The sequence below is a fragment of the Gorilla gorilla genome, chromosome 1 (assembly GCF_029281585.2).
Source record: "Gorilla gorilla gorilla isolate KB3781 chromosome 1, NHGRI_mGorGor1-v2.1_pri, whole genome shotgun sequence".
Classification (NCBI taxonomy): domain Eukaryota; kingdom Metazoa; phylum Chordata; class Mammalia; order Primates; family Hominidae; genus Gorilla; species Gorilla gorilla.
In genome coordinates, this window is record NC_073224.2 from 77362863 (window position 1) to 77390307 (window position 27445).

Here is a 27445-nt window from a genome sequence, read left to right on the forward strand (position 1 = left end):
GCTGCAGCGTGTGCGTGCCCAGGAGACACAATCTTGTAGAAAATTTCAGCTGTAGCCCTTGGAGTAGAAGCTGAAATAACAGAAGCTGTACGATGCATTACGGTATTGAAGAAAATTAACTTTTATATTAAATATTTGGAATATATAAGGAAATAAGGAAAGGTGGCTGAAAACGGTGCAGAAGAAAATACAAATCACATGCATAATGGATGAAAGGAACTGACGGGCCACTTTTACAAAGAGAGAGTTTGGATTAATGAAGAAAGCCTATGAACTTAGTGTGCTCTGTGACTGTGCATTTTCAACAGCTCTAACAAACTCTTTCAATATGCTAGCACTGATATGGACAAAGTTCTTCTTAAGTATACAGAATATAATTAACCTTATGAAAGCACAACCAACTCAGATATTGTTGAGGCTCTGAACAAGAAGGAACACAGAGGGTGCAACAGCTCAGACCCTGATACTTCATGTGTGCTAACTCCACCTACAGAAGAAAAATATAAAAAATTAATGAGGAATTTGATAATATGATGCAGAATCATAACATTGCACCTGGTTTGCCACCTCAGAATTTTTCAATGTCTGTCACAGTTCCAGTGAAAAGCCCCAATGCTTTGTCCTACACTAACCCAGGGAGTTCACTGGTGTCCCCATCCTTGGCAGCCAGCTCAACGTTAACAGATTTAAACACGCTCTCTCCACCTCAAACCATATTACATAGAAATGTGTCCCCTGGAGCTCCTCAGAGACCACCAAGTACTGGCAATGCAGGTGGGATGTTGGGCACTACAGACCTCACAGTGCCAAATGGAACTGGAAGCAGCCCAGTGGGGAATGAATTTGTAAACTCAAGAGCTTCTCCAAATTTGATTGGAGCTACTGGTGCAAATAGTTTAGGTAAAGCCATGCCTACAAAGTCTCCCCCTCCACCAGGTGGCAGTAATCTTGGAATGAACAGTGGAAAACCAGATCTTCAAGTTGTCATCCCTGCTTCAAGCAAGGGCATGACACCTCCACTAGTAAGTTGAACCTTTCTTCAACTTCATTCTTTAAAACATGTATTTTATACATAGCCTGTAGCTTCCTTTGGAATTTTCTGTGCCACTGTAGAATCTATACCTATTCCTAATGAATATTTCCATTCAAAATTAGTATTTGAAGGGACAACACTATTTTAAATACACAAAAATCAGATTATGGAAATTTGCTTAATGGTTATTTAAAATTAAAGCTAAATATGAACATGGATGGAACTGGAGGTTATTGTGTTAAATGAAATAAGCCAGGCACAGAAAGATAGATACTGTATGTTCTCACTCATGTGTGGAACCTAAAAAAATTGATCTTGTGGAGATAGAGAATGGAATGATAGCAGATGCTGGGAAGGGTGTGTGGGTGGGAGAGGGGATAAAGAGCGGTTGATTAGTGGGTAAAACCATACACTTAGATAGAACAAATATACCCCTGTATTCAATAGGAGAGAAGGGTGACTATAGTTAGCAACATTGTACATGAAGTATATTTCAAAGTAGCTAGAAGAGAGGACTTGAAATGTTCCCAACACATAGAAGGGATAAATACTCAGGATAATAGATACCTCAAATACCCTGACCTTGATCATTACACATTCTATGAATGTAACAAATACTCACATGTACCCCATTAATATGTAACACACTTCCAATCAATTTTTAAAAAGTAAAATATAGAGAGATTATTATGTTTAATTTTTAATTTTACCAGGCTAGAAGCATTAAACATGACTTATTTATTCTGTTTAAAAAAAAAATGACACTATCAAGAAAATGGAAGAGCCACCCACAGAAAAAGAAAAAGTGTTTAGAATTCACATATCTGAAAAGGGACTTGTATTCAGAACATATTAAGCAGTCTTATAACTCAATAATAAAAAGACAACCTAAATAAAATATGGGCAAAGAATCATTAGAGTATGTGAAAGGGTGTTTTACATTTATGTTAGACCTAGCTACTAATGGACTCCCAATAAAGGACATTTTTTTAAAAGAATTATGATATGTAGACCATTGGCATCAGAATCACCTGGGATCCTTGCTAAAATTGCCAGTTTATGGGTATCTCTGTAGACACAGTGTACCAAGGAGACTGGAGGCAGGGCTCAGGAATCTGCATTCTTCACCGAATCCCTAATCACGCTAAAGTTTGAGAACCACTTATATAGAATGTTACTTCACAGACTAATATCTCAGATAGGTCTCATTCTATTTGACATTTTCAAAGAGTTACACTGTCAGCTGGTGGACATTTGTCTAGAATTCTAACACAAGTGATAATAGTGCACAATAACACACAATATTCATTAATGTTGAACAATGGTATCTGTTCTCTGGTAGTATGAAACCTTAGAAAATGGCTTTTCTTTCTATACATGTTATAAATCAATAGCATAAATCTCAATTTTTGTCTTAGAAAAAAAACATAGGTAAAGTACCTGAGCAGACATTTCTCCAAAGAAGATATATAAGTGGCTAATAAACCTTTAAAAAATGCTTGACATCAGTAGTCATCAGGAAAACACAAATCAAAACCACAGTGAGATTTTATTTTACACCCACTAGTATGGCCAGAATTTAAAAGTGAGACAAGTACTAGCAAGTATGCAGAGAAAGTGGAACCTTCATACACGGCTGGTGGGAATATAAAATGATGCAGCCTCCTTGAAAACAGTGTGGCAGGCTTCAAAAAGTTAAAGATATAGTTATCAAATGACCAAGAATTTCACTCCTGTGCATATATCCAAGGAAAATGAAAACATATTTCTACCAGGAAATGTGTAATAAATGTCTATGTCAGCAACATTCATAATAGTTAAAAAGTGGAAACAACCCAAATGCCTACCAACAGATGAAATGATGAAATGTGATTTATATATACAATATTATTAGGCCATAAAAATGGGTGAAGTACTGATAATTGCTAAAACATGGATGAACATTGAAAACATTATCCCAAGTGAAAGAACTCAGTCAAAAGATCAAACAGAACATGAATTCATTCACATGAAAGTCCAGAACAGGGAAATCTATAGAGACAGAAAGCAAACTTAGGACTGAAGTGACGATGTTGGGGATAAGAGGGTGAGAGCTAAAGAGTATGGGGTTTCTTTTGAGGTTCATTTTGATGAAAATAATCTAAAATTGACTGTGGTACTAGATGCACACATCTGTGAATATAATAAAAATCACTGAATTATACACTTTAAATAGGTGAATTGTAATGTATATAAACTATATCTCAAAGTGATGCTCAATGCTTTGCTTATTTTGCTTGGTTTTTAAAACTATATGGATTTATTACTTTTATTTTAAATATTCATTGTATTGAAAATAATTATTGTGGAAACATTTTATATCAAGAAATCTAATTATTATGAATATTTTCTTACCATTGTCCCCATTTATTCTTATTTCATATTCTTTGTAGAGTTTTTGTATGTTTTTGATAATTTCCTCCATGTACTGTTGCTCTGATGGCATCTCCCCCTCCAAACTTTTATGCCGATTAAATATCCCAAGCCCAATATCTGCCCAGTTTTCCTGTAAATGTTTAATAATCTTGAGAGTATCGTATTTTGACAGTAGAACATCCCCAGTAAACTCTTCTTTTTTCTCATTCAGGATCTAAAGAGTGAAAGGAAGAGGAAGAGTAGCATATTATCCACTAATGAGTTTATCAAAGTCTACCAGATGCTTATTCCCCAGTGACTCCCAATTATTTTGGAGTTGCATATCCTATTATTATTATGCTCCAAAGAGATGGTATATGACATATATCTTATTTTTAAATTAAAATGAATTTAAACTAATTTTGGTACTCTATGAGATAACCCATAGTTTACCAGGATGAAAATCATTATATTAAATCCTATGTGGTTAAAAAAAACAAAAAGTAGTGATAAGCAATTAAGTCCTACAAAGCTAAGCATGTTTAATTGCTATTGGCTTTAGTAAGGTTGTAATATATCTGTTTACATGATCCCCACTAGACTGGGAAAGTTCCTAGAACATACAAGTTGTATTTTATTCATGTTTTGTTTATCTGTGTAAACCCAAGTCCAAGTCCTGAACATGACATATCAATAAATATTTGTGGAAAAATAAGGTACGATTTATATATATAATTTGGCATTATTTGTGCTCAGATAATAGAAACATTACCCAGCCTTCAATAAGAGTAATTAGCGTGGGGAGACAGTGTAGAAGAGCAATTAGGAGTAAGAACTTTGAAACTGGAGAGATCTGGACTCAAATTCTGACTCTGCCACTTACCTTTTATAGATAACTTAGGTAAGTTACTTAACATCCTAGGCTTCGATTTCCACATCTGGGACATGGAGATTATAAGACTTGCATCATAGGGCAGCCATGAAGAGTAAGTAAGATAATATATGGAAAACACATTTTCAGCTCCTCACACAGAGTAAGTGCTTAATAAATGAGAGCTATTACTATTCCTAAATTAAAGAAGTATGACTTTTTTCTATTTTTTCTATGCATGTCAAAACCTCCAGATAAAAAGTAAAAACAAAGTCACTAAACTAGACATGTTGTATATAGAACAGGAAATATCTTCAATTCTGAGAATATACTGTTCAAGTTATTCCTAAAGAAAAGAAAATGGTTTGTTGGGATCTTATGAAATTTTATTAGGGAATGACTTTGATATTCACTTTGGAAGTATTTCAATGTCACATATATTTTCCTTTGTCAGACTACTATAACATGATAGTAATTTGATAAATGAAATCTATTTTCCAAGTCGACCCCTTGAAGATTACGTTATTAATGTATAAACAAAATGTGGTATATAAATACAATGGGATATTATTCAACCTTGAAAAGAAAGAAAATTCTGACACTTGCTGCAAAATGGATGAACCCTGAGGACATTATGCTGAGGGAAACAAGCCACTCACAAAAGTAAAATACTGTATGATTCCACTTATATGAGATGCCTAGAGTAGTCACATTCATAAACAGGAAGTAGAATGAGATTGCCCAGGGGGTTGGGGGAGGCAGAAATAGGGACTTACAGTTTAATGGGTACAGAATGTCAGTTTGGGGAAAAGAAAAAGTCCTGGAAATGAATGGTGGTGATGGTTGTACAACAATATAAATATATTTAGGGCAACTGAACTGTATGCTTAAAAATGATTAAAATGGTAAATTTTGTGTTGTATATATTTTACCGCAATAAAAAAAGATGTTATTAATTTTAAAAGTCCAATTTGTCCTTAAAAGCCAGATATAGGATAGGCACAAACATTACTTATGTCTGACAATTAGATAATGGCATTGAACTACCCTCACTTGTAGGGAGCCAAAGGCCCGTGGGACGTGACCAACTCAGCGCTCCACTTGAGGCTATATGATCAAACAGCAAACTGTTTATCATGAATGCAAGATGTGAACAAATTCACACTGCGCCTGCCACCAAAAGGTTTGCTGAGGGACATCACTCCTTGGCGCTGGGCTCCTTGAAGTTATCTATTGAGAAATCTAGCACCTATTGTTCAAAGGATGCAGTCTCGCAAGCCTGCTGTGAACCAAATGGCCCACTGACAATTACCCGACAATCACCTGCCCCCTTTCTCGCTATCTCTTTTGCCTAATACATACGGAGGGCTTTGTAAAGCTCAGGGTCCTTGTCCACTAGAGGCAAGGTGCCCCCGACCCCTTCTTCCAAATATACTCTTTTGTCTCTTGTCTTTTATTCCCGCATTTGCCCCCCTTTGTTCAGTCCCCCTAGGTCTGTGCAGGTTACACTCACTGCCACCCAAGGAGATTTTCCTAATTTCTTTCCTTTTTTTTTTTTTTTCAGTGAGTGTCTATTTTATAGATGAAGAAGACATATGTTGGGAGAAACAAAGCTTTACAATGTAATATACAGTAGAGCTGCCATTTTAAGCTACACATGAAAGCAAAAGTTACTAATCCTTACCCTGCATAAGCAAATATATATTCAAAGAAGAAAAAAGTGTAAAGCTGATATCTACCATTTTGTGTTCAATGTAGACTTTTTTTTTTTTACTCTAAGTTTGGGGATACATGTGCAGAATGTGCAGGTTTGTTACACAGGTATACGTGTGCCATGGTGGTTTGCTGCACCTATCAGCTCATCATCTAGGTTTTAAGCCAAGCATGCATTAGCTATTTTTCCTAATGCCCTCCTTCCCCTTGCCCCTGCACCCTCCAACAGGCTCCAGTGTGTGGTTTTTCCCCTTCCTGTGTCCATGTGTGCTCATTGTTCAACTCCCAGTTATGAGTGAGAACAAGCAGTGTTTTGTTTTCTGTTCCTGTGTTAGTTTGCTGAGGATGATGGCTTCCAGCTTCATCCATGTCCCTGCAAAGGACATGATCTCATTCCTTTCTATGGCTGCATGGTATTCCATAGTGTATATGTACCACATTTTCTTTATCCAGTCTACCATTGATGGGCATTGGGTTGGTTCCATGTCTTTGTTGTTGTAAATAGTGCTGCAATAAACATACATGTGCATGTGTCTTTACAGTAGAATGATTTATCTTCCTTTGGGTATATATCCAGTATTGGGATTGCTGTCAAATGGTATTTCTAGTTCTAGATCCTTGAGGCATCACTACATTGTCTTCCACAATGGTTGAACCAATTTACATTCCCACCAACAATGTAAAGGCATTCCCATTTCTTCACAGCCTCACCAGCATCTATTGGTTCTTGACTTTTTAATAATCACCATTCTGACTGGCATGAGATGTATCTCATTGTGGTTTTGATTTGCATTTCTCTAATTATCAGTGATGTTGAGCTTTTTTTTTTCTTCATGTTTGTTGGCCACATAAATGTCTTCTTTTGAGAAATGTCTGTTCATATCCTTTGCCCACTTTTTGATGGGGTTGTTCATTTTTTTTCTTGTAAATTTGTTTAAGTTCCTTATAGATTCTGGATATTAGACCTCTGTCAGATGGATAGATTGCAAAACTTTTCACCCATTCTGTAGGCTGCCTGTTCACTCTGATGATAGTTTCTTTTGCTATGCAAAAGGTCTTTAGTCTAATTAGATCCCATTTGTCAATTTTGGTTTTTGTTGCAATTGCTTTTGGCATTTTCATCATAAAATCTTTGCCCATGCCTATGTCCTGAATGGTATTGCCTGGATTTTCTTCTAGGGTTTTTATTGTTTGGGATTTTAAAGTCTTTAATCCGTCTTGAGTAAATTTTTATATAAGATGTAAGGAAGGGGTCAAGTTTCAGTTTTCTGCATATGACTAGCCAGTTTTCCTAGCACCATTTATTAAACAGAACCTTTTCCCCATTGCATGTTTTTGTCAGGTTGGTCAAATATCAGATGGTTGTAGATGTGTGGTGTTATTTCTCAGGTCTCTGTTTGTTTTATTCCATTGGTCTATATGTCTGTTTTGGTACCAGTACCATGACGTTTTGGTTACTGTCATCTTGTAGCATAGTTTGGAGTCAGGTAGCATGATGCCTCCAGCTTTGTTCTTTTTCTTAGGATTGTCTTAGCAATATAGGCTCTTTTTTGGTTCCATATGAAATTTAGTCTTTTCTAATTCTGTGAAGAATGTCAATGCTAATTTGATGGGAAAAGCATTGAATCTATAAATTACTTTGGGCAGTATGGACATTTTTGCAATATTGATTTTTCCTATCCATGAAGATGGAATGTTTTTCCATTTGTTTCAGTTCTCTCTTATTTCCTTGAGCAGTGTTTTGTAGTTCTCCTTGAAGAGGTCCTTCGCATCCCTTATTGGCTGTATTCCTAGGTATTTTATTCTCTTTTTAGCAGTTATGAATGGGAGTTAATCCATGATTTGGCTCTCTGCTTGTATATTGTTGGTGCATAGAAATGCTTGTGATTTTTGCACATTGATTTTGTTTCCTGTGATTTTGCTGAAGTTGCTTATCAGCTTAAGGAGTTTTGGGGCTGAGACGATGGGGTTTTCTAAACATAGAATCATGTCATCTGCAAACAGAGATAATTTGACCTCTACCCTTCCTATTTGAATACTCTTTATTTCTTTATCTTGCCTGATTGCCCTGGCCAGAACTTCCAATACTATGCTGAATAGGAGAGGTGAGAGGGTACCCTTGTCTTTTCAAAGGGAATGCTTCCAGATTTTGCCCATTCAGTATGATATTGGCTGTGGGTTTGACATAAATAGCTCTTATTATTTTGAGATATGTTCTATCAATACCTGGTTTATTGAGAGTTTTTAACATAAAGGGATGTTGAATTTTGTGAAAGGCCTTTTCTGCATCTACTGAGATAATCATGTGGGTTTTGTCATTGGTTCTGTTTATGTGATAGATTACATTTATTGATTTGTGTATGTTGAATCACCCTTGCATCCCTTGATCATGGTGGATAAGATTTTTTATGTGCTGCTGGATTCGGTTTGTCAGTATTTTATTGAGGATTTTCGCATCAATGTTCATCAGGGATACTGGCCTGAAGTTTTCTTTTTTTTGTTGTGTCTCTGCCAGGTTTTGGTATCAGGATGATGCTGGCCTCATAAATGAGTTAATGAGGAGTCCCTCCTTTTTAATTGTTTGGAATAGTTTCAGAAGAAATGGTAACAGCTCCTCTTTGTACCTCTGGTAGAATTTGGCTGTGAATCTGTGTGGTCCTTGGCTTTTTTTGGTTGGTAGGTTATTAATTACCAAGCAAATGGAAAGCAAAAAAAGCAGGGGTTGCAACACTAGTCTCTGACAAAATAGACCTTAAACCAACAAAGATCAAAAAAGACAAAGAAGGGCATTACATAATGGTAAAGGGATCAATTCAATGAAAGAGCTAACTATCCTAAATATGTATGCACCCAACACAGAAGCACCCAGATTCATAAAACAAGTTCTTAGAGACCTACAAAGAGACTTAGACTCCCACAATAGTAGTGGGAGACTTTAACACCCCACTGTCAATATTAGACAGATTGATGAGACAGAAAATTAACAAGGATATTTCGGACTTGAAATCAGCTCTGGATCAAGTAGATCTAATAGACATCTACAGAACTCTCAACCCCAAATCAACAAATCTTCTCAGTGCCACATGGCACTTATTCTAAAATCATCCACATAATTGGAAGTAAAACACTCCTCAGAAAATGCAAAAGAACTGAAATCATAACAAACAATCTCCCAGACCACAGTGCAATCAAATTAGAACTCAGGATTAAGAAACTCACTCAAAACCATACAACTGCATGGAAATTGAACAACCTGCTCCTGAATGACTCCTGGGTAATAATGAAATTAAGGCAGAAATCAAGAAGTCCTTTGAAACCAATGAGAACAAAGAGACAACATACCAGAATGTCTGGGACACAGCTAAAGCAGTGTTAAGATGGAAATTTATAGCACTAAATGCCCACATCAGAAAACTAGAAGGATCTCAAATCAACACTCTAACATCACAATTAGAATAACTGGAGAAGCAAAAGCAAACAAATCCAAAAGCTAGCAGAAGGCAAGAAACAACTAAGATCAGAGCAGAACTGAGGGAAACAGAGACGTGAAAAACCCTTCAAAAAATCAATGAATCCAGGAGCTATTTTTTTTGAAAAAATTAACAAAATAGACCACTAGCTAGACTAATAAAGAAGAGAGAAGAATCGAATAGACACAATAAAAAATGATAAAGGAGAAATCACCACTGACCCCACAGAAATACAAACTACCATCAGAGAATACTATAAACACCTCTATGCAAATAAACTAGAAAATCTAGAAGAAACAGATAAATTCCTGGACACATCACCCTCCCAAGACGAAACCAGGAAGAAGTTGAATCCCTGAACAGACCAATAACAAATTCCTGATTTCTTTTCTAGCAGCCTAACTTAATTTGACCCAAAAATCTGAAATAGAACTGAGAATATTTAAGCATATTTTTTAAAGTCCCTGAGCACTTGCTTTTTTCCTTGTTGTTCATAAAACTTAACATTGCATTTTTTTTTTTTTTTGAGATGGAGTCTTACTGTGTCGCCCAGGCTGGAGTGCAGTGGTGCAATCTCGGCTCACTGCAACCTGTGACTCCCTGGTTCAAGTGATTCTCCTGCCTCAGCCTCTGAGTAGCTGGAATTACAGGTGTGAGCCACCATGCCCGGCCCCTAATATGGCATTTTTAAAGAATGAGATGTGGTCGGGCATGGTGACTCACACCTGTAATCCCAACACTTTGGGAGGCCGAGGTGGGTGGATCACTTGAGGTCAGGAGTTCAAGACCATCCTGGCCAACATGGTGAAACCTTGTATCTACTACAAATACAAAAATTAGCCAGGCGTGGTGGCACATGCCTGTAATCCTAGCTACTTGGGAGGCTGAGGCAGGAGAATCGCTTGAACTCAGGAGGTGGAGGTTGTAGTGAACCAAGATCACACTACTGCGCTCCAGCCTGGATGACAGTGAGTGAGACAACGTCCCAAAAAAAAAAAGGATGAGATGTGACTCAGTTGTAGGTCAGGAATGTGAAGTTTACAACCAGCACTTTGATTGCCAAGCTCTTTATTAAAAAGTCTTACCTTCTGCCACTGTTTGAAGTCTAAAAGAACTGAATCAAATATATTTCCCTTATTAGGGGATAAAATGTCTTTTTCACTGAAAGAAGAAAAAAGAAAAAGAGAAACAGCTCAGAACAAGACATAAACAAAATCATCAGTTCACACACTAAAGACTAAACAACTAACATATTTCTCCTCAATAATTTTGAAGCATGCCTTCCAGGTCCAGCCCCTCTCCCCACAGGTATTTATCGTTAAATTTGTAAACATAAATTCAGATTCTATTCAGACCTGAGCAATCAAGTTACAGGGCCATGGGCCACAAGAGTATTTTTTTTAAAGGGTGGTCTCTTGAGTCTTGAGAATTAAAAACCAGATATTATCAGAAGATCTGTTGAATGCAGCTGTCAAAGCAATATATAAATAGAAAGAAAGCCTTTACAGTGATTAAGACTCAACATTTAAGCCAGAAATCCCAACTTCTGGTAGAAAACAATTTCCTTTAATGGCTCTGAAGTCTCACAAGGTGAAAGCTATTGATAAATAAGCTTCTAAAGCTAAAGAGACAAGAACTATGGCCATCCGTGCACGCCTCCCAGCTAAGAATCAACAAACAATAGAAATGGGTACACGGCAGGAGCAGCCAGCTTGGAGACATACCAGCTTCAGCTTCCAGAACTTCCAAATCTACTAATGGGGAAACCTTTAAGGGAGTATGAAAAACTGAAACCATTATTCTCAATTTGAAATGGAAATGGTACCTAACAGACAAAGCATCTTAAAATTAAAAAAAAAAACAAAAACCTTAGAAATCATCTAGTCCAGGCCTCAACAGACAAAGCATCTTAAGGTTAAAAAACAACAACACAACAACAACAAACAAACAAACAAAAACCTTAGAAATCATCTAGTCCAGGCTGGGCATGGTGGCTCATGCCTGTAATCCCAGCACTTTGGGAGGCCTAGGTGGGTGGATCTCCTAAGGCCAGGAGTTCGAGATCAGCCTGGCTAACATGGTAAAACTCTGTCTGTACTAAAAATACAAAAATTAGCCGGGTGTGGTGGCGCATGCCTGTAATCCCAGCTACTTGGGAGGCTGAGGTGGGAGAATCGCTTGAACCCAGGAGATGGAGGCAGCAGTGAGCCGAGATTGCACCACTGCACTCCAGCTTGGGTGACAGAACGAGACCCAGTCTCAAAAAAAAATAAAATTAAATTTAAAAAAAGAAATCTAGTCCAGACTGCATCCAAAGCATAGATTCCCACTAACCTTGGCTGTGATTTAGCCATCTGACCTCAACTTAACTACTTTATTAGCAGCTTCTTTCATTGTCAGATTTCTCTAATCATTGCAAAGTATGATATCCTATCAAAACCATCTCCCTCTAATTGTCACCCATTGGTTTTACGTCTCTGCATATGATTTGCAGATGGATCCAAATACTCAAGTTTGCCAAAGTAATGAAATAAGTTGACTTTATTTCAAAAAGAGAGAAAAGAAAAAGAACTGGACTCAAATGGGGACAGCAGCAGTTGAGCAGGGGGATCGGGATGGACTAGAGAGATACTTAGCACTAGAAACCACAGGACTATTCAAGGTTGTTAGCAGGATTGTGCCTTCATAGGGACTGCTCCCCAAAATCAATGTTAGAGTGATTACAAGGTAAAAGACAGAAGGAGGAACAGAGAGAATTTGACTGAGTTATCAGACATAAGTATAATCAGAAAAACAAGATTCTTGGTGACTCACTTGAAGAACTCCTGCCATTTGATAAGCCCATCCTTAACAATTTTCAGTGTCTCGCTTGTAGACTCTTCCATTTGTTCTACCTCTTGTTTAAATTTATTCACTAAGTTTCTCCATTTTTGTGTCAACTTCTGCAACAGTGCAAGGTCTTCAGTGTCCTACATAAAATGCATAGAATCAAATAATATATTCATTTATGTATACAACAAATAGTCATTAACATATACCAGGCCATTATTAATATTGTAATACTAGAGAAATTCATAGAAAATTGTTTAAAAATTGAAAAGTTACACTACTACACCGTTCATTTGGTGATGAATTTTCCATGGTATTTCTTATAAAGTATTAAGAGACAAGATTTTTTTTTCCTTTGCAACATGAACCCAATGTTTCCATAGGACTTTCACAGGGGCAGTGTGGTGTGCTAGACAGAACAGGAACCAAGAAGCCAAACCAAACCAAATGTGAATTGTAGCTATTACTGGCTGTGTAACCTTGGGCAATGTTATCTAATCTATTTGGGATTTATTTTTATTATCCATAAAGACCCTAATATCTATCTCACAGAATTGTCTTAAGAGTTAAATGAAATGACTAGTGTAAATGCTTTGACTCGGTAGAAACATGCTAAATGCCCTCCTTTTCTATCTAGTGTGCTCACTGAATTTTCCCATAAAATTGATAATGCAACTATTTCAAAAAACACAGCTATTTACTTTTTTTACCTTAACCATGAATCAATAGGATCATAATTATATGAGTAACCTTGTAGTGTTATTAAACTTAAATAAATTGCTTTAATTAGAAGACAAATATAGAGAAATAAGAGCCTTTATTCACCTTCCCATAGATTTTTCATTCTGTACACAATAAGCACTAATATAAACTGATATTTTTTAAATCGATAAATTTAACAAAGGCATCTTACAGTCTCAACCCTCACCACTTGGCATCTTTTTTTCCCATAACTGAAGATAATTGACCTTTACCTTGTTTGACAGCAGTATGATGAAATGCTTAGTGTATTTATTCCAGCCTTTTTCATTAAGGTAAAGTCTTCTAGCCAATATGACTCTATTTCTTTCAATCACCTATAAAAATAATGTACTATAATCAGGAACCTAAAACATTAGCAAACCACTATAATTTATTACAGTGATTTCATATATCGATTTTTCATCGAATCATTAACTCAACTAAAATTTCTTGTTTAAATCATTAACACGAATTACAAATTCACATTTTCCACTGAACTGGAACCAAACTGAAGTATAGTGTATAGCAAAACTTCTCCAAAAATTTGATCTAAAGACCCCTTTATACAAAAAATGTTATCTCAAGACCCCTTTATACTCTCAAGTGCTTTTATTTATATGGAATGCATCTATTGATATTTACTGTATTGGAAATTAAACTAGATTTTTTTTTTTTTTCTGAGACAGTGTCTTGCTCTGTCACCCCGGTTGGAGTGCAGTGGCGCGATCTCGGCTCACTGCAAGCTCCAACTCCCGGGTTCACACCATTCTCCTGCCTCAGCCTCCTGAGTAGCTGGGACTACAGGCACCCACCACGATGCCTGGCTAATGTTTTGTATTTTTAGTAGAGATGAGGTTTCACCTGTTAGCCAGGATGGTCTCGATCTCTTGACCTCGTGATCTGCCTGCCTCGGCCTCCCAAAGTGCTGGGATTACAGGCGTGAGCCACCACGCCCAGCAGAAAGTAAACTAGATTTAAAACGTGTATTTGTTAATCACTTAAACATTAACAAACCCATTACATATTAACATAAATAGCATATTTATTTTTAAAAATTTTGTTAAATTAGTAAAAAGAGTGCTATTGTTTTACATTTTTACAAATCTAATGTTTGCCTTAGAAGAATAGAGCTGGATTCTCATTTGCTTCTGTATTCAATCTGTTAGAATATATCACGTCATGTAGCTGCTAGAAAAATCCACTGCATACTCTTAATAAAAGAATGAGAATGAAAAAGGCAAACAACATTTTAGTATTATAATGAAACTAATTTTGATTTCTTGAAGCTCTTAAAAGGGTCTCATAGAGGCCCCCCGCCCCCCACAAGGGGTCCTTGGGCCATACTTTGAGAACCACTAATATAAGAAATCAACTGCTAGTCATTTAATGAAATACTGTTCTAGACACTGTGGACATAGACATGGACAAAAGAGATAAAGTTCTTATTTTCAAGGAATTGACATTCTAGCTGTCACTTCAGTTAGAAGGGACTCTAGGGATGATCTAACACAAAGCTCATCAATGCAAGGAATTCTACAGAAACCTCTACCAGGGGCCAGCTCTCTACTATTGAAATACTTCTAGTGTGAGGGATCTCGCTTTTCTTCTTTTTTCTCCACTGAACATGTCTAGCTCAAATCTGTTTCTTACATCATGTATTTACTGTCATGATTGTTTCCTCTGAAAACGTCAATGTGCCCTTAAAAATTGTGCATCAGAATGGAACACTGTATTCTAGATGAGATCTGACCATTTCAGAGAAAAATGAGACAATGATCTCCTTCTATTCTCTTTACTTCTAATCTTGTAAAAGTCCAGCATTGTTTTGAGAATCATTTCATGCAGTTGCCTTAGCAAATCCACAGTTACTTCAATGTCACAAATCTTTTTTTTTTTTTTTTTTTTTTTACATGGATTGCTTTTACATTGGGTCTACTCCTTTAGGTGGCTGCCCTGAGTTTTGTTTGTCTTTTGTCTCTGAAGATGGTATATAATGGAAATTGGGAGTTCAGGCTCTGGGATCAGACTTGCTAGGTTCACCATTTATTAGCTATGTGAACTTAGGCAAATTACCTCTCTGAGTCCTCATATGAAAAATGTGGGTAATGATAGTACTATTTCAAGGGATTACTGTAAGAACTATGCTAATTATTCCCTTAGCAAAATATCTGACACATAGTAATAACTGAATAAATAATTGCTGCTTCTTTTTTAAAAATAATATCATGGTAATTATTAATGTTAATCATATTAGTAAGATTAATCTATACATTTATCCCTACTAACATTTCATTTGTCTGGAAAGACTCATCATTCTCAATTGTTGAGATATTTGAATCTCATGAAGTTTTATGGGCAGGAACTTTGTCTCAATTATTTTTATTTTACCAACCAGTACATGGCATAATGTCTGACACATAACACATGCTCAAAGTTTATTTTTAAAAATTAGTAGATCCTCAAAAATTACCATTCACAGTCAAAAAATTAATATATATTTGTTAAAACAAAGTCAAACAATATAGAAGTATAAAGTAAATTTCAAAATTCCCACCAGCTCACCCAACCCTAACATTCAACTAACCAAAGGTAATCTGTCTTATTAGTTTGCTGTTCTCTTAATGAAGATTTTGTGTGTGTGCATATATAAACTATATATAGTTTTTTTTGTTTGTTTTTGTTTTTGTTTTTGAGACTGATCCTCACTCTATGGCCCAGGCTGGAGTGCAGTGGCATGATTTCGGCTTACTGCAACCTCTGCCTCCCAGGTTCAAGTGTTTCTCCTGCCTCAGCCTCCCAAGTAGCTGGGATTACAGGCATGGGCCACCATGCTGCCTAATTTTTGTAATTTTTTTAGTAGAGACGGGGTTTCACCACGTTGGCCAGGCTGGTCTCAAACTCCTGACATCAGGCCATCCACCCGCCTCAGCCTCCCAAAGTGCTGGGATTACAGGCTTGAGCCACTACACTTGGCCACATAGTTATTTATATACTTGTGATAGTTTTTATTAAATGTTCTCCTATCCTTTTATATTATTCTAAAACTTGCTATTTCTTTTACTTATCATAGCCATCTTCGCACATACATATATATCTACAACATTCTTTTAAACGGCTCCTTAGTATTCTACTGTTTGAATAACTATAATTTCCCTTCTGGTGGATATTTAGATTATTTCAATATTTTCTTAATCACAAGCAATGTTGAAATGAACATCCATATTCTTATTCACTTGTATTAGTGTTTCTTAGGAATGGAATGACTTTTTGCCTGTGTGATTGGTTAATCAAACAGGTACAAATTTAAAATACTGTTAGCCTCTATAAAAATTTCTAAAATGGTTATATCAATATATATGCCCATCAGTGGTACATGCAAATGTTCATGTTTATCATCTGTCTATGTTTGCCAATATGCTAAGCTAAAAATGTTATCTAATTATTCTGTATGTTCCATCTTATTGATGATTGGTGAGGTTGAACATATTTTCATATATTTATTGGCTATTTGAATTTCTTACTCTGAATTATCTGTTTATAGTCTGTGCCCACTGTTTTGCTGGATTATTTTACCTTTAAAATTTATTTATTCTACCACTTTAGTAATATTAACTGTACAAACATTTTCTCCCAGTTTGTTATTTGCTTTTATTTCTAGTGATTGTCACTGAATGGAATTTTTAAATTTTAAGATTTCCCGTCATACTTAGAAAGAGCTTTGGCCAGGTGCAGTGGCTCAGTCCTATAATCCCAGCACTTTGGGAGGTCGAGGCAGGCAGATGACAAGGTCAGGAGTTTGAGACCAGCCTGACCAACATGGTAAAACCCCGTCTCTACCAAAAATACAAAAATTATCTGGGTGTGGTGGCACGTGCCTGTAGTCCCAGCTACTTGAGAGGCTGTGGCAGGAGAATCGCTTGAACCCAGGAGGCAGAGGTTGCAGTGAGCCGAGATTGTGCCACTGCATTCCAGCCTGGGCGACAGAGTCAGACTCCGTCTCAAAAAAAAAAAAAAAAGAGCTTCCACATTTCTCTCTTTACACACACACACACATATTTGAGACAGGGTCTAACTCTGTCACCCACACTGGAGTGCAGTGGTGCAATCTCAGCTCACTGCAGCCTCAATCTCCCTCCCTGCTTCTGCCCTGCACAAAGCACATGGAAAATTTTCCCCAAACTCATGGTTTTTACACTGGAAAAAGTGAGATCAAGATGGACAACAAGCTTCCTCATCATGTTGATTCCTTGGCAGGAGACCCCATCATGTTGATTCCTTGGCAGGAGACCCCATCATGTTGATTCCTTGGCAGGAGACCCCATCATGTTGATTCCTTGGCAGGAGACCCCATCATGTTGATTTCTTGGCAGGAAACCATCACAAGTGCCTGAAGAGATAAATATGCCTGAGGACAGGCAGAGACAAAGGGTAGAAGAAGGACTACCATCCCCAGGCCTGGAAACTTTGCTCTGCAACACAGCCAAAGGAGACTCCATGTGAGAGAGGGTTATCAACAGCACCATGCTGTGCAAGGTTCATTCCACAGATTCCCTGGGCACTAGCCCCTAGCCATCCTTCTCACACTGCAGAGATATTGCCTTTGGAAACTCCCCTACATGGGAAGGGTAGCACTTCAATCCTTTACTAGAGTTGAGGTGAACCTGGGTTTAAAGCACCATGTAGTGCTGAAAAGGAGGCAGCAACCTTAAGATTTGCTAAGCAAAAATAGCCAATCAAACATAAAACAAGCCAGACAGAGAAGACTAGAATAAATAACTAACCCTTCAATGCAAAGTAATAGACATACATTCATAAGAAACAACAGCAAACAGGGAACCATGATCTCCCCAAATTGACAAAGCAAGGAACAAGTGAGTGACTCTAACACGTGAGCTCTCTGATGAAGAATTCAAAACTACAGTTTTAAGAAAACTCAGTGATCTCCAAGATAACCCAGAAAAGCAATTCAGAAATTTATCAGAGAAATATAACAAAGAGATTGAAACAATAAAAAAATAAAACTACTGGAATTGAGAAATACATTTGCTGAACTGAAAAATTCATCAGAGGTTCTCAACAGCAGAATGCATCAAGAAGAGGAAAGAATCGGTGAACCCAAATACAGGCTACTTGTACACAATCAGAGGAGAAAAAAGGATAGAAAGAAACAAGAATCAGCCGGGCATGGTGGCTCACGCCTGCAATCCCAGCACTTTGGGAGGCCGGGGCAGGTGGATCACCTGAGATCAGGAGTTTGAGACCAGTCCGGCTAACATGGCGAAACCCCGTTTCTACTAAAAATACAAAAAAATTAGCCAGGCCTGGTGGCATGTGCCTGTAATCCCAGCTACTCAGGAGACTGAGGCAGGAGAATCACTTGAACCCAGGAGGCAGAAGTTGCAGTGAGCAGAGATCGTGCCACTGCACTCCAGCCTGGGTGACAGAGCCAGACTCTGTCTCAAAAAAAAAAAAAAAAAAAAAAAAAAGATAATAGAAAACTTTCAAAAACTTAAAGATATGAATGTCCAGTTATAGGAAGGTCTGAGAGTACCAAACAGATGTGACCCAAACAAGACCACCCAAGGTATACAACAATCAAACTCTCAAAGGCCAAGAACAAAAAGATGACCCTAAAAGCAGCAAGAGTAAAGAAGCAAATAACATGTTAAGGAGCTCCAACTTACCTAGCAACAGACTTCTCAGTGGAAACCATACAGGGCAGGAAGGAGAGAAATGACATTTTCAAAGTGCTGTAAGAAAACAAACAAACAAACGAACAAAACCCTGCTATCCAAGAATACTATATCCAGCAAAGTTGTTCTTTAAATATGAAGGAGAGATAGTCTTTCCCAAACACAAGCTGAGAGAATTTACCACCACCAGACCTCTCTTACAAGAAATGCTAATGGGGACTTCTTCAATCTAAAAGAAAAAAACACCAACATGTAAAAAAAAACTTTGAAGGTATAAAACCCACTGGTAAAATGATCTACACAGACAAATATAGAATATGCTAATACTGTAACTGTAGTGTGCAATCCACTCATAACTCTAGTATGAAGCCTAAAAGACAAATCTATCAAAAACAATAATAGCTACAGCAACTTGTTAAGAGATGGGTAATATACAAATATGTAAATGCAAATAACTAAAAGTCAAAATGTTGAGGAGAATAAAGTGTATTTTTTCATTTTTTATTTGCTTCTATTCTTTTTTTGTAATCTAAGATAAATTGTCATCTCTTTTTTTAAAAAAAACCTGTTATACAATGTTTTTTTTAAGCTTCATGGTAACCACAATGCAAAAACCTATAATAGATTCACTTAAAAAAAGGCAACAAATTAAAACATAGTATCAGAGATAATCACTTAATCACAAAGGAAAACAGTGAGAAAGGAAAAGAGGAGTTATAAAACAAGATAAAAAGCAACAAAAACCTATAATAGATTCACTTAAAAAAAGGCAACAAATTAAAACATAGTATCAGAGATAATCACTTAATCACAAAGAAAAACAGTGAGAAAGGAAAAGAGGAGTTATAAAACAAGATAAAAAGCAACAAAATGGAAGTAGTAAATCCTTACTTATCAATAATAACACTGAATGTAAATGAACTCAATTATCCAATTAAAAGGTACAGAATGGCTGAAAGGATAAACAAGACCCAACAATATCTGTCTACACAAAATCCACTCAACTATAATAACACATACATACTGAAAGTTTATAGGTAGAAAAATATATTCCATGCAATTGGAAACCAAAAGAGAGCAGGAGTAGCTATATTTATATCAGATAAAATAGGTTACAAATCAAAGACTGTAAAAAAAAAAGGTTACTATATAATTATAAAGGATTCAATTCAGCAAAAAGATATAACAATTATAAAGAAGGTGTAACAATTATACACCCAACGCTGGAGCTCCAAACTATACAAAGCAAACATTAACAGATATAAAGGGAGAGATGGCCAGGTACAGTGGCTCACACCTGTAATCCCAGCACTTTGGGAGACTAAGGTGGGCGGATCACTTGAGGTCAGGAGTTCGAGACCAGCCTGGCCAACATGGTGAAACCCTGTCTCTACTAAAAATACAAAAATTAGCCAGGCATGGTGGCAGGTACCTGTAATCCCAGCTACTTGGGAGATAGAGGCAGGAGAATTATTTGAACCCAGGAGGCGGAGGTTGCAGTGAGCCGAGACTGCACCACTGCACTCCAGCCTGGGCAACAGAGTGAGACTTCATCTCAAAGAAAAAAAAAGGGGGAGAGACAAAATGTAATATAATAATAGTAGGGGATTTTAACACCCTTTTCAGTAATGGACAGACAAGAAATCAACAACAACAAAAAACGGAGTTAAACTACACACTGGACCTAATAGGCCTAATTGACATTTACAGAACATTTCACCCATCTGTTAAGGAATACACATTCTTTTTGTCAGCAGATGAAACATTCTCTAGAATATACCATATCTTAGGCCACAAAACAAGTCTGAAGAAATTCAAAAAAGTAGAAATCATATAGAGTATTTTTTCTGACCACAATGATGGAATAAAACTTGAAATCAATAACAGGAGGAATCTTGGATACTTCATAAACACACAGAAATTAAATAACATTTTACGGAATGACCAATGGTCAATGTAGGAATCAAGAACAAAATGAAAAATCATCTTGAAATAAATGAAAATGTAAAAACAGCATACAAAAATCTATGGGATACAGTAAAAGCAGTATGAACAGATAAGTTTATAACAATAAATTCCTATATCAAAATGATACAAAGATGGGAAATAACCTAACAATGCACCTCAAGGAACTAGAAAAGCAAGAACAAACCAAACCTAAAATTAGTAGAAGGAAAGAAATAATACAGATAACAGCAGAAATAAATAAAATTGAGACAATAAATACAAGGAATCAATGAAAGGAAAAGCTGGTGGTTTTTTTTTTTTCTTTTGAGATGGAGTTTCGTTCTTGTTGCCCAGGCTGGAGTGCAATGGCACAATCTTGGCTCACTGCAACCTCTGCCTCCCAGATTCAAGAGATTCTCCTGCCTCAGCCTCCCAAGTAGCTGGGATTACAGGCGCCTGCCACCATGCCTGGCTAATTTTTTTGTATTTTTAGTAGAGACAGAGTTTTACCATGTTGGCCAGGCTGGTCTCAAACTCCTGACCTCAGGTGATCCACCCACTCTGACCTCCCAAAGTGCTACGATAACAGGTGTGAGCCACTGCGCCCAGCTGAAAAGTTGGTTTTTTGAAAAGATAAGCAAAATCAATAAAGCTTTAGCTAGACTAAATAAGAAAAAAGATAAAGGTCCAGGCATGGTGGCTCACACCTGTAATCCCAACTTTTGCAGGCCGAGGCAGGTGGATCACTTTAGGCCAGGAGTTTAGGACCAGCCTGGCCAACATGGTAAAATCCCATCTCTACTAAAAATACAAAAATTAGCCAGGCATGGTGGTGCACACCTGTATTGCCAGCTACTCAGGAGGCTGAGGCACAAGAATCACTTGAACCCAGGAGACAGAGGTTGCAGTGAGCTGAGATCATGCCACCCCACTACACTACAGCCTGGGTGAAAGAGCAAGACTCTGTCTCAAAAAAAAAAAAAAAAAAAAAAAAAGGAAAAGAAAAAGAAAAGGAAGGAAGGAAGGAAACCATAGAGAACCAAAAAAGACCCCAAATAACCAAAGCAATCTTGTACAAAGAGAACAAAGCAGGAAGCATCACACTACCTGACTTCGAAATTTACTACAAAGCCATAGTAAACAAACCAGCATGGTAACGGCATAAAAGCAGACATATAGACCAATGCAATAAAACATAGAACCTGGATATAAATTCATGCATATATAGCCAATCATCTTTGACAAAGAAGGAAGAAAGGAAGGAAGGAAGGAAGCAAGGAAGGAAGGAAGGAAGGAAGGAAGGAAGGAAGGGATACCCAAATAAAATAAGAAATGAAAAAGAAGATGTAACAACTGAGACCACAGGAATACAAAGAAGCATTAGAGACTTATAAACAACTATGCATGAACAAATTGGAAAACCTAGGGCTGGACATGGTAGCTCACGCCTGTAATCCCAGTACCTTGGGAGGGTGGGGCAGGCAGATCACTTGAGGTCAGGAGTTCAAGACCAGCCTGGCCAACATGGTGAAACTGTCTCTACTAAAAATACAAAAATTCATCAGGTGTGGTGGCGGGCACCTGTAATCCCAGCAACTCAGGAGGCTGAGACACGAGAATTGCTTGAACCTGGGAAATGGAGGTTGCAGTGAGCCAAGACTGTGCCACTGCACTCCAGCCAGGGGGAAAATGGGGGGGAAAAAAAAAGGAAAACCTCAATAAAACAATAAAAAGTAATGAGATCAAAGCCATAACACAAAGTCTCCCATCAAAGAAAATCCCAGGACCTAATGGCTTCATAGTTGAATTCTACCAAGTATTTGAAGAAGAACTAATATCAATTCAACATAAACTCTTCAAAAAATTTGAATAGGAAGGAATACTTCCAAACTCATAAGGCATTACCCTCATATCAAAACCAGACAAGAACACAACAAAAAAAAGAAAACTACAGGCCAATATCATGGATGAACACAGATGTAAAAATCCTCACAAAATATAAGCAAACCAAATTCAACAACATGTTAAAAAAGATCATTCACCATGATCAAGTGGGATTCATCTCAGGGATATGAGGATGGTTCAACATGTGCACATCAATAAATGTGATACATCACATTAACAGAACCAAGAACAAGAAGCATAGCATCATTTCAATAGAAGCTGAAAAAGCACTTGATAACATTCAACATCCCTTTATGATAAAAACCCTCATCAAATTTAGTATAGAAGAAACATACCTCAAAATAAAAGAAAGCCATATATGGCAAACCCACAGTTAACATTGTACTGAATGGGGAAAAATTAAAGGCCTTTCCTCTAAGATCTAGAACAAGACAAGGATGCCCATTTTCACCACTTTTATTCCTGGAAGTCCTGGACAGAGCAATTAGGCAAGAGAAAGAAATAACAGGCATCCAAATTGAAAATAAAGAAATCAAATTAGCCTCATTCACAAAAGATATAATCTTATACTTTAAAAAACCTAAAGACTCCACCAAAAACCTGTTAGAACTGAAAAACAAATTCAATATATTTCAAGTATACAAAATCAACATACAAAAATCAGTAGGATTTATATATACCAATTGCAAACAATCTGAAGATGAAATCAAGAAAGCAGCTCTATTTAAAATAGCAATAAATAATATAAAATACCTAAATTTGGAAAAGAAGTAAAAGATCTATACAAGGAACACTATAAAACTCTGATGAAAAAAAAGACATAAAAAATGGAAATATATTCCATGCTCATGGACTGGAAGAACTAATATTGTTAAATGGCAATACTACCCAAAGAAATTTGCAGATTCAATGCCAGCCTTCTTAAAATACCAATGGCATTCTTCACAGAATTTTTTTTTTAAATCCTAAAATCTATATGGAACCACAAAAGGCCCCAAATAACCAAAGCAATCCTGTGCAAAAAGAACAAAGCAGGAGGCATCACACTACCTGACTTCAAAATTTAGTACAAAGCCATAGTAAACAAATCGGCATGGTAATGGCATAAAAGCAGACACACAGACCAATGCAACAATAAAACTAGACCCCCTATTTCTCACCATATACAAAAATCAAATCAAAATGGATTAAAGACTTAAATCTAAGACCTGAAACTAAAACAACTCCTTGAAGAAAACATTGGGGAAACACTCTAGGACATTGGTTTGGGCAAACATTTTCCGTGTAAGACCTCAAAAGCACAGGCAACCAAAACAAAAAGAAAGAAAAAGCAATTACATCAAGCTACAAACCTTCTGCATGGTAAAGGAAACAATCAACAAAGTGAAGAGAAAACCTACAGAGATAGAGAAAATATTTGCAAACTATCTATCTGACAAGGGAGTTACAACCAGAATTTATAAGGAGCTCAAACAACTCAATAGCAAAAAAAAAGAGGAGATAGTCTGATTTTAAAATGGGCAAAAGATCTGAATAGATATTTCTCCAAAGAAGACATACAAATGGCAAACAGGTATGTGAAAAAATGCTCAACATCAGTAATCATCAAAGAAATGCAAATCAAAACTACAATGAGATATCATCTCACCCCAGTTAAAATGGATTGTATCAAAAAACAGGCAATACAGATGCTTGCAAAGATGTGGAGAAAGAAGAACTGTTCTATAAAAGGGCCGTATATGCAAGGAAGTTTCCAAATGCCGAAGGAGCTGAGAAACCAAAAACCAAGGCAGACAAATCCAGTTTGTGGGTAAAGGGTGTTTTATTGGGGAAACTAACAGAAGCATTGTCTAGGGTAGCCACAAGACAGGTAGATCTCTGCACTGTTACTCCCCAGGCTCAAGGCTTATATACCGTAAAGAAAGGGTATGCTTGTTTTGTGCAACACAAAAGCAACCCTCCAGAACAGGCAAGAATGCTGTAAGCATCATAGCCTTATAATTTATGTGATAACATCAAGGTTGCTTTGTTCTTACACTGAGAAAAGTAAATAGAAATCAGGAGGCATTCACTTGACTGGGGCTAATCAGAAGTCAACATGGCACATTAGCATTCAACATGGAGTCACTTTTGTCTCCACTTGTACGCTGTTGGTGGGAATGTAAATTAGTATAGCCACTGTGGAGAACATTATGGAGGTTCCTCAAAAAACTAAAACCAGAACTACCATATAATCCAGCAATTAATTCCATTGCTGGGTACATGTCCTAAAGAAAGAAAATCAATATATCAAAAGATACCAGCACTATTCACAATAGCCAATATATGGAATCAACCTAAGTGCCCACCAACGAATGAATAATGAAAACACAGTATATAAACCCAATGGAATATTATTCAGCCACTGAAAAATAATAAAATCCTATCATTTGCAGCAACATGCATGAAACTGGAGGTCATTTTGTTAAGTGAAATAAGCCAAGTCACAGAAAGACAAAGATTGCAAGTATCCACATGTGGGAGCTAAAAGAGTGGATCACATGAAGATAGAGAGTAGATTCATGGTTACCAGAGGCCAGGAAGGGTAGGAGAGAGAGAAGATAAAGAGAGGTTGATTAATGGGTACAAGTATACGATTTAACAGAAGAAATAAGTCCTAGTGTTAGATAGATAGGTAGACTGACTATAGTTTACAACAATCTATTGCACATTCTAAAATAGCTAGAAAAGAGTAAATCAAATGTATCTACCACAAAGAAAAGACAAATATTTTAGATGATGTCTATCCTAAGTACACATATTTGATCTTTACAAACTACATGAATGCATTAAATTATAAGATGTACCCTGCTACTCGGGAGGCTGAGGCAGGAGAATGGCATGAACCCGGGAGATGGAGGTTGCAGCGAGCAGAGATCACGCCACTGCACTCCAGCCTGGGCAACAGAGTGAGACTCCATCTCAGAAAAAAAAAAAAAAAAGATGTACCCTGGAGAGAAAAGAAAGTTCATTAATGATTACCTAAGTTGAATGGGTTGGAGGTAATGAGAAGCGACTGCTAAAATGTATGGAGTTTCTTTTGAGGGTAATGAAGAAGTTTTCAGATTGGTTGTGGTGATGGTTTCACAGTTCTGCGACCATGCTAAAAAACATATAATTGTACACTTTAATTGGGTGAATTATATGTCACAAAAGCTACTATTTTTTGAAAATTCTCATGTAATTTCTTCTAATATGTTTATAATTACATTGTTTTTAACATTTAATTATTCCCTTCTGGGATTTACTTTTTAGGTATCTTTTTAATGAGGTAGGGATCTAAATTTGTTTTGTTTTGTTTTGTTTTTTGAGATGCAGTCTCGCTCTGTTGCCCAGGCTGGAGTGCAGTGGTGCGATCTCGGCTCACTGCAACCTCCACCTCCCGGGTTCAAGCAATTCTCGTGCCTCAGCCTCCTCAGTAGCTGGGATTACAGGCACCCGCCAATATGCCCAGCGAATTTTTGTATTTTTAGTAGAGAGGGGGTTTCACCATGTTGGCCAGGCTGGTCTCGAGCTCCTAACCTCAGGTGATCCACTTGCCTTGGCCTCCCAAAGTGCTGGGATTACAGGCATTGGCCATCACGCCCAGCCGAAATCTAAATTTTTTAACAATTGAATAATCGATTGTGCCAACCCAATTTGAATATCCCATATATAGGTGAGTCTATTTCTGACCTTTCTATTCTATTCTGTTGTATTTATCTATTCTAACCAAGTAACACATTTTCTCAGTTACTTTGACTTTATAATACATTTTGATGTCTAAAAGTACAAGTTATTTTTATTAATCTTCTTTTAAAATGTTTTATTATTCTCATATTCAGATTCTTCCAGATGGGTTTTATAAACAACTTGCCAAATTCCTAAAAATAAAATTGTTACTGAGATTTTTAGTGGAATTATATCAAATTTAAAGATTAATTTGGCCGGGTGCGGTGGCTCACGCTTGTAATCCCAGCACTTTGGCAGGCCGAGGTGGGCGGATCACGAGGTCAGGAGATCGAGACCATCCTGGCTAACACGGTGAAACCCCCTCTCTACTAAAAATACAAAAAATTAGCTGGGCGAGGTGGCGGGCGCCTGTAGTCCCAGCTACACAGGAGGCTGAGGCAGGAGAATGGTGTGAACCCCAGGGGGCAGAGCCTGCAGTGAGCCGAGATCGCGCCACTGCACTCCAGCCTGGGTGAAAGAGCGAGACTCCATCTCAAAATAAATAAATAAATAAATAAATAAAGATTAATTTGGAGAGAACTGACATCTATACAATATTGATTATTGTTTTGAACCAGTGATATGCTATACAGCTCTCCTTTTAGTTTTCTTTTAAGTTCTTTACTACGGTTTTAGTGTTTTCAAGATATAGGTCTTATCCCTTATTAAATTTATTCCCTCTTTGCATTTCTAATGTTTATTATTGTATATAGGTAATACGTTGGGGTTTTTTTTGTATTTATCTTGTATTCATCAACCTTTATTAAAGGCTAAATAATTCAAATAATGTTTACACTTATTTTTTTCTGGGTAGAAAATTGCATTATTTGCCCAATGTTTGTTAAAAAATTGTATATTTATCTTATATTCAGCAACATTATTAAAGGCTAATTAATTCAAATAATATTTAAATTTATCTTTGCTAGGTAGATAATTGCATTATCAGGAAATAATAGTGACTTTGACCATAATGAGATACCATCTCACACCAGTCAGAATGGCTATTATTAAAAAGTAAAAAAAAAACAGATGTTGACGAGGATGCAGAGAAAAGGGAACACTTATATACTGTGGTGGGAATGTAAATTAGTTCAACCCC

The 27445-nt window shown here is 36.9% G+C and overlaps 1 protein-coding gene and 1 pseudogene across 15 annotated transcripts in view; one reads left to right on the plus strand and one right to left on the minus strand.

Annotated features, from left to right (window-relative positions):
• The window catches only part of AXDND1 (axonemal dynein light chain domain containing 1), a 185583-nt gene that overhangs the window by 108551 nt on the left and 49587 nt on the right, over positions 1-27445 (minus strand). For all 15 annotated transcript variants that reach the window (XM_063710556.1, XM_063710543.1, XM_063710558.1 and 12 more), the window contains 4 exons: positions 13285-13386; positions 12296-12450; positions 10567-10642; positions 3428-3662 (listed from right to left, as the gene is read on the minus strand). In XM_063710556.1, the coding sequence (XP_063566626.1) occupies positions 3428-3662; positions 10567-10642; positions 12296-12450; positions 13285-13386 (568 nt within the window). The remainder of the gene's footprint in view (positions 1-3427; positions 3663-10566; positions 10643-12295; positions 12451-13284; positions 13387-27445) is intronic.
• Positions 93-1031, plus strand: LOC109028237 (myocyte-specific enhancer factor 2A-like; annotated as a pseudogene).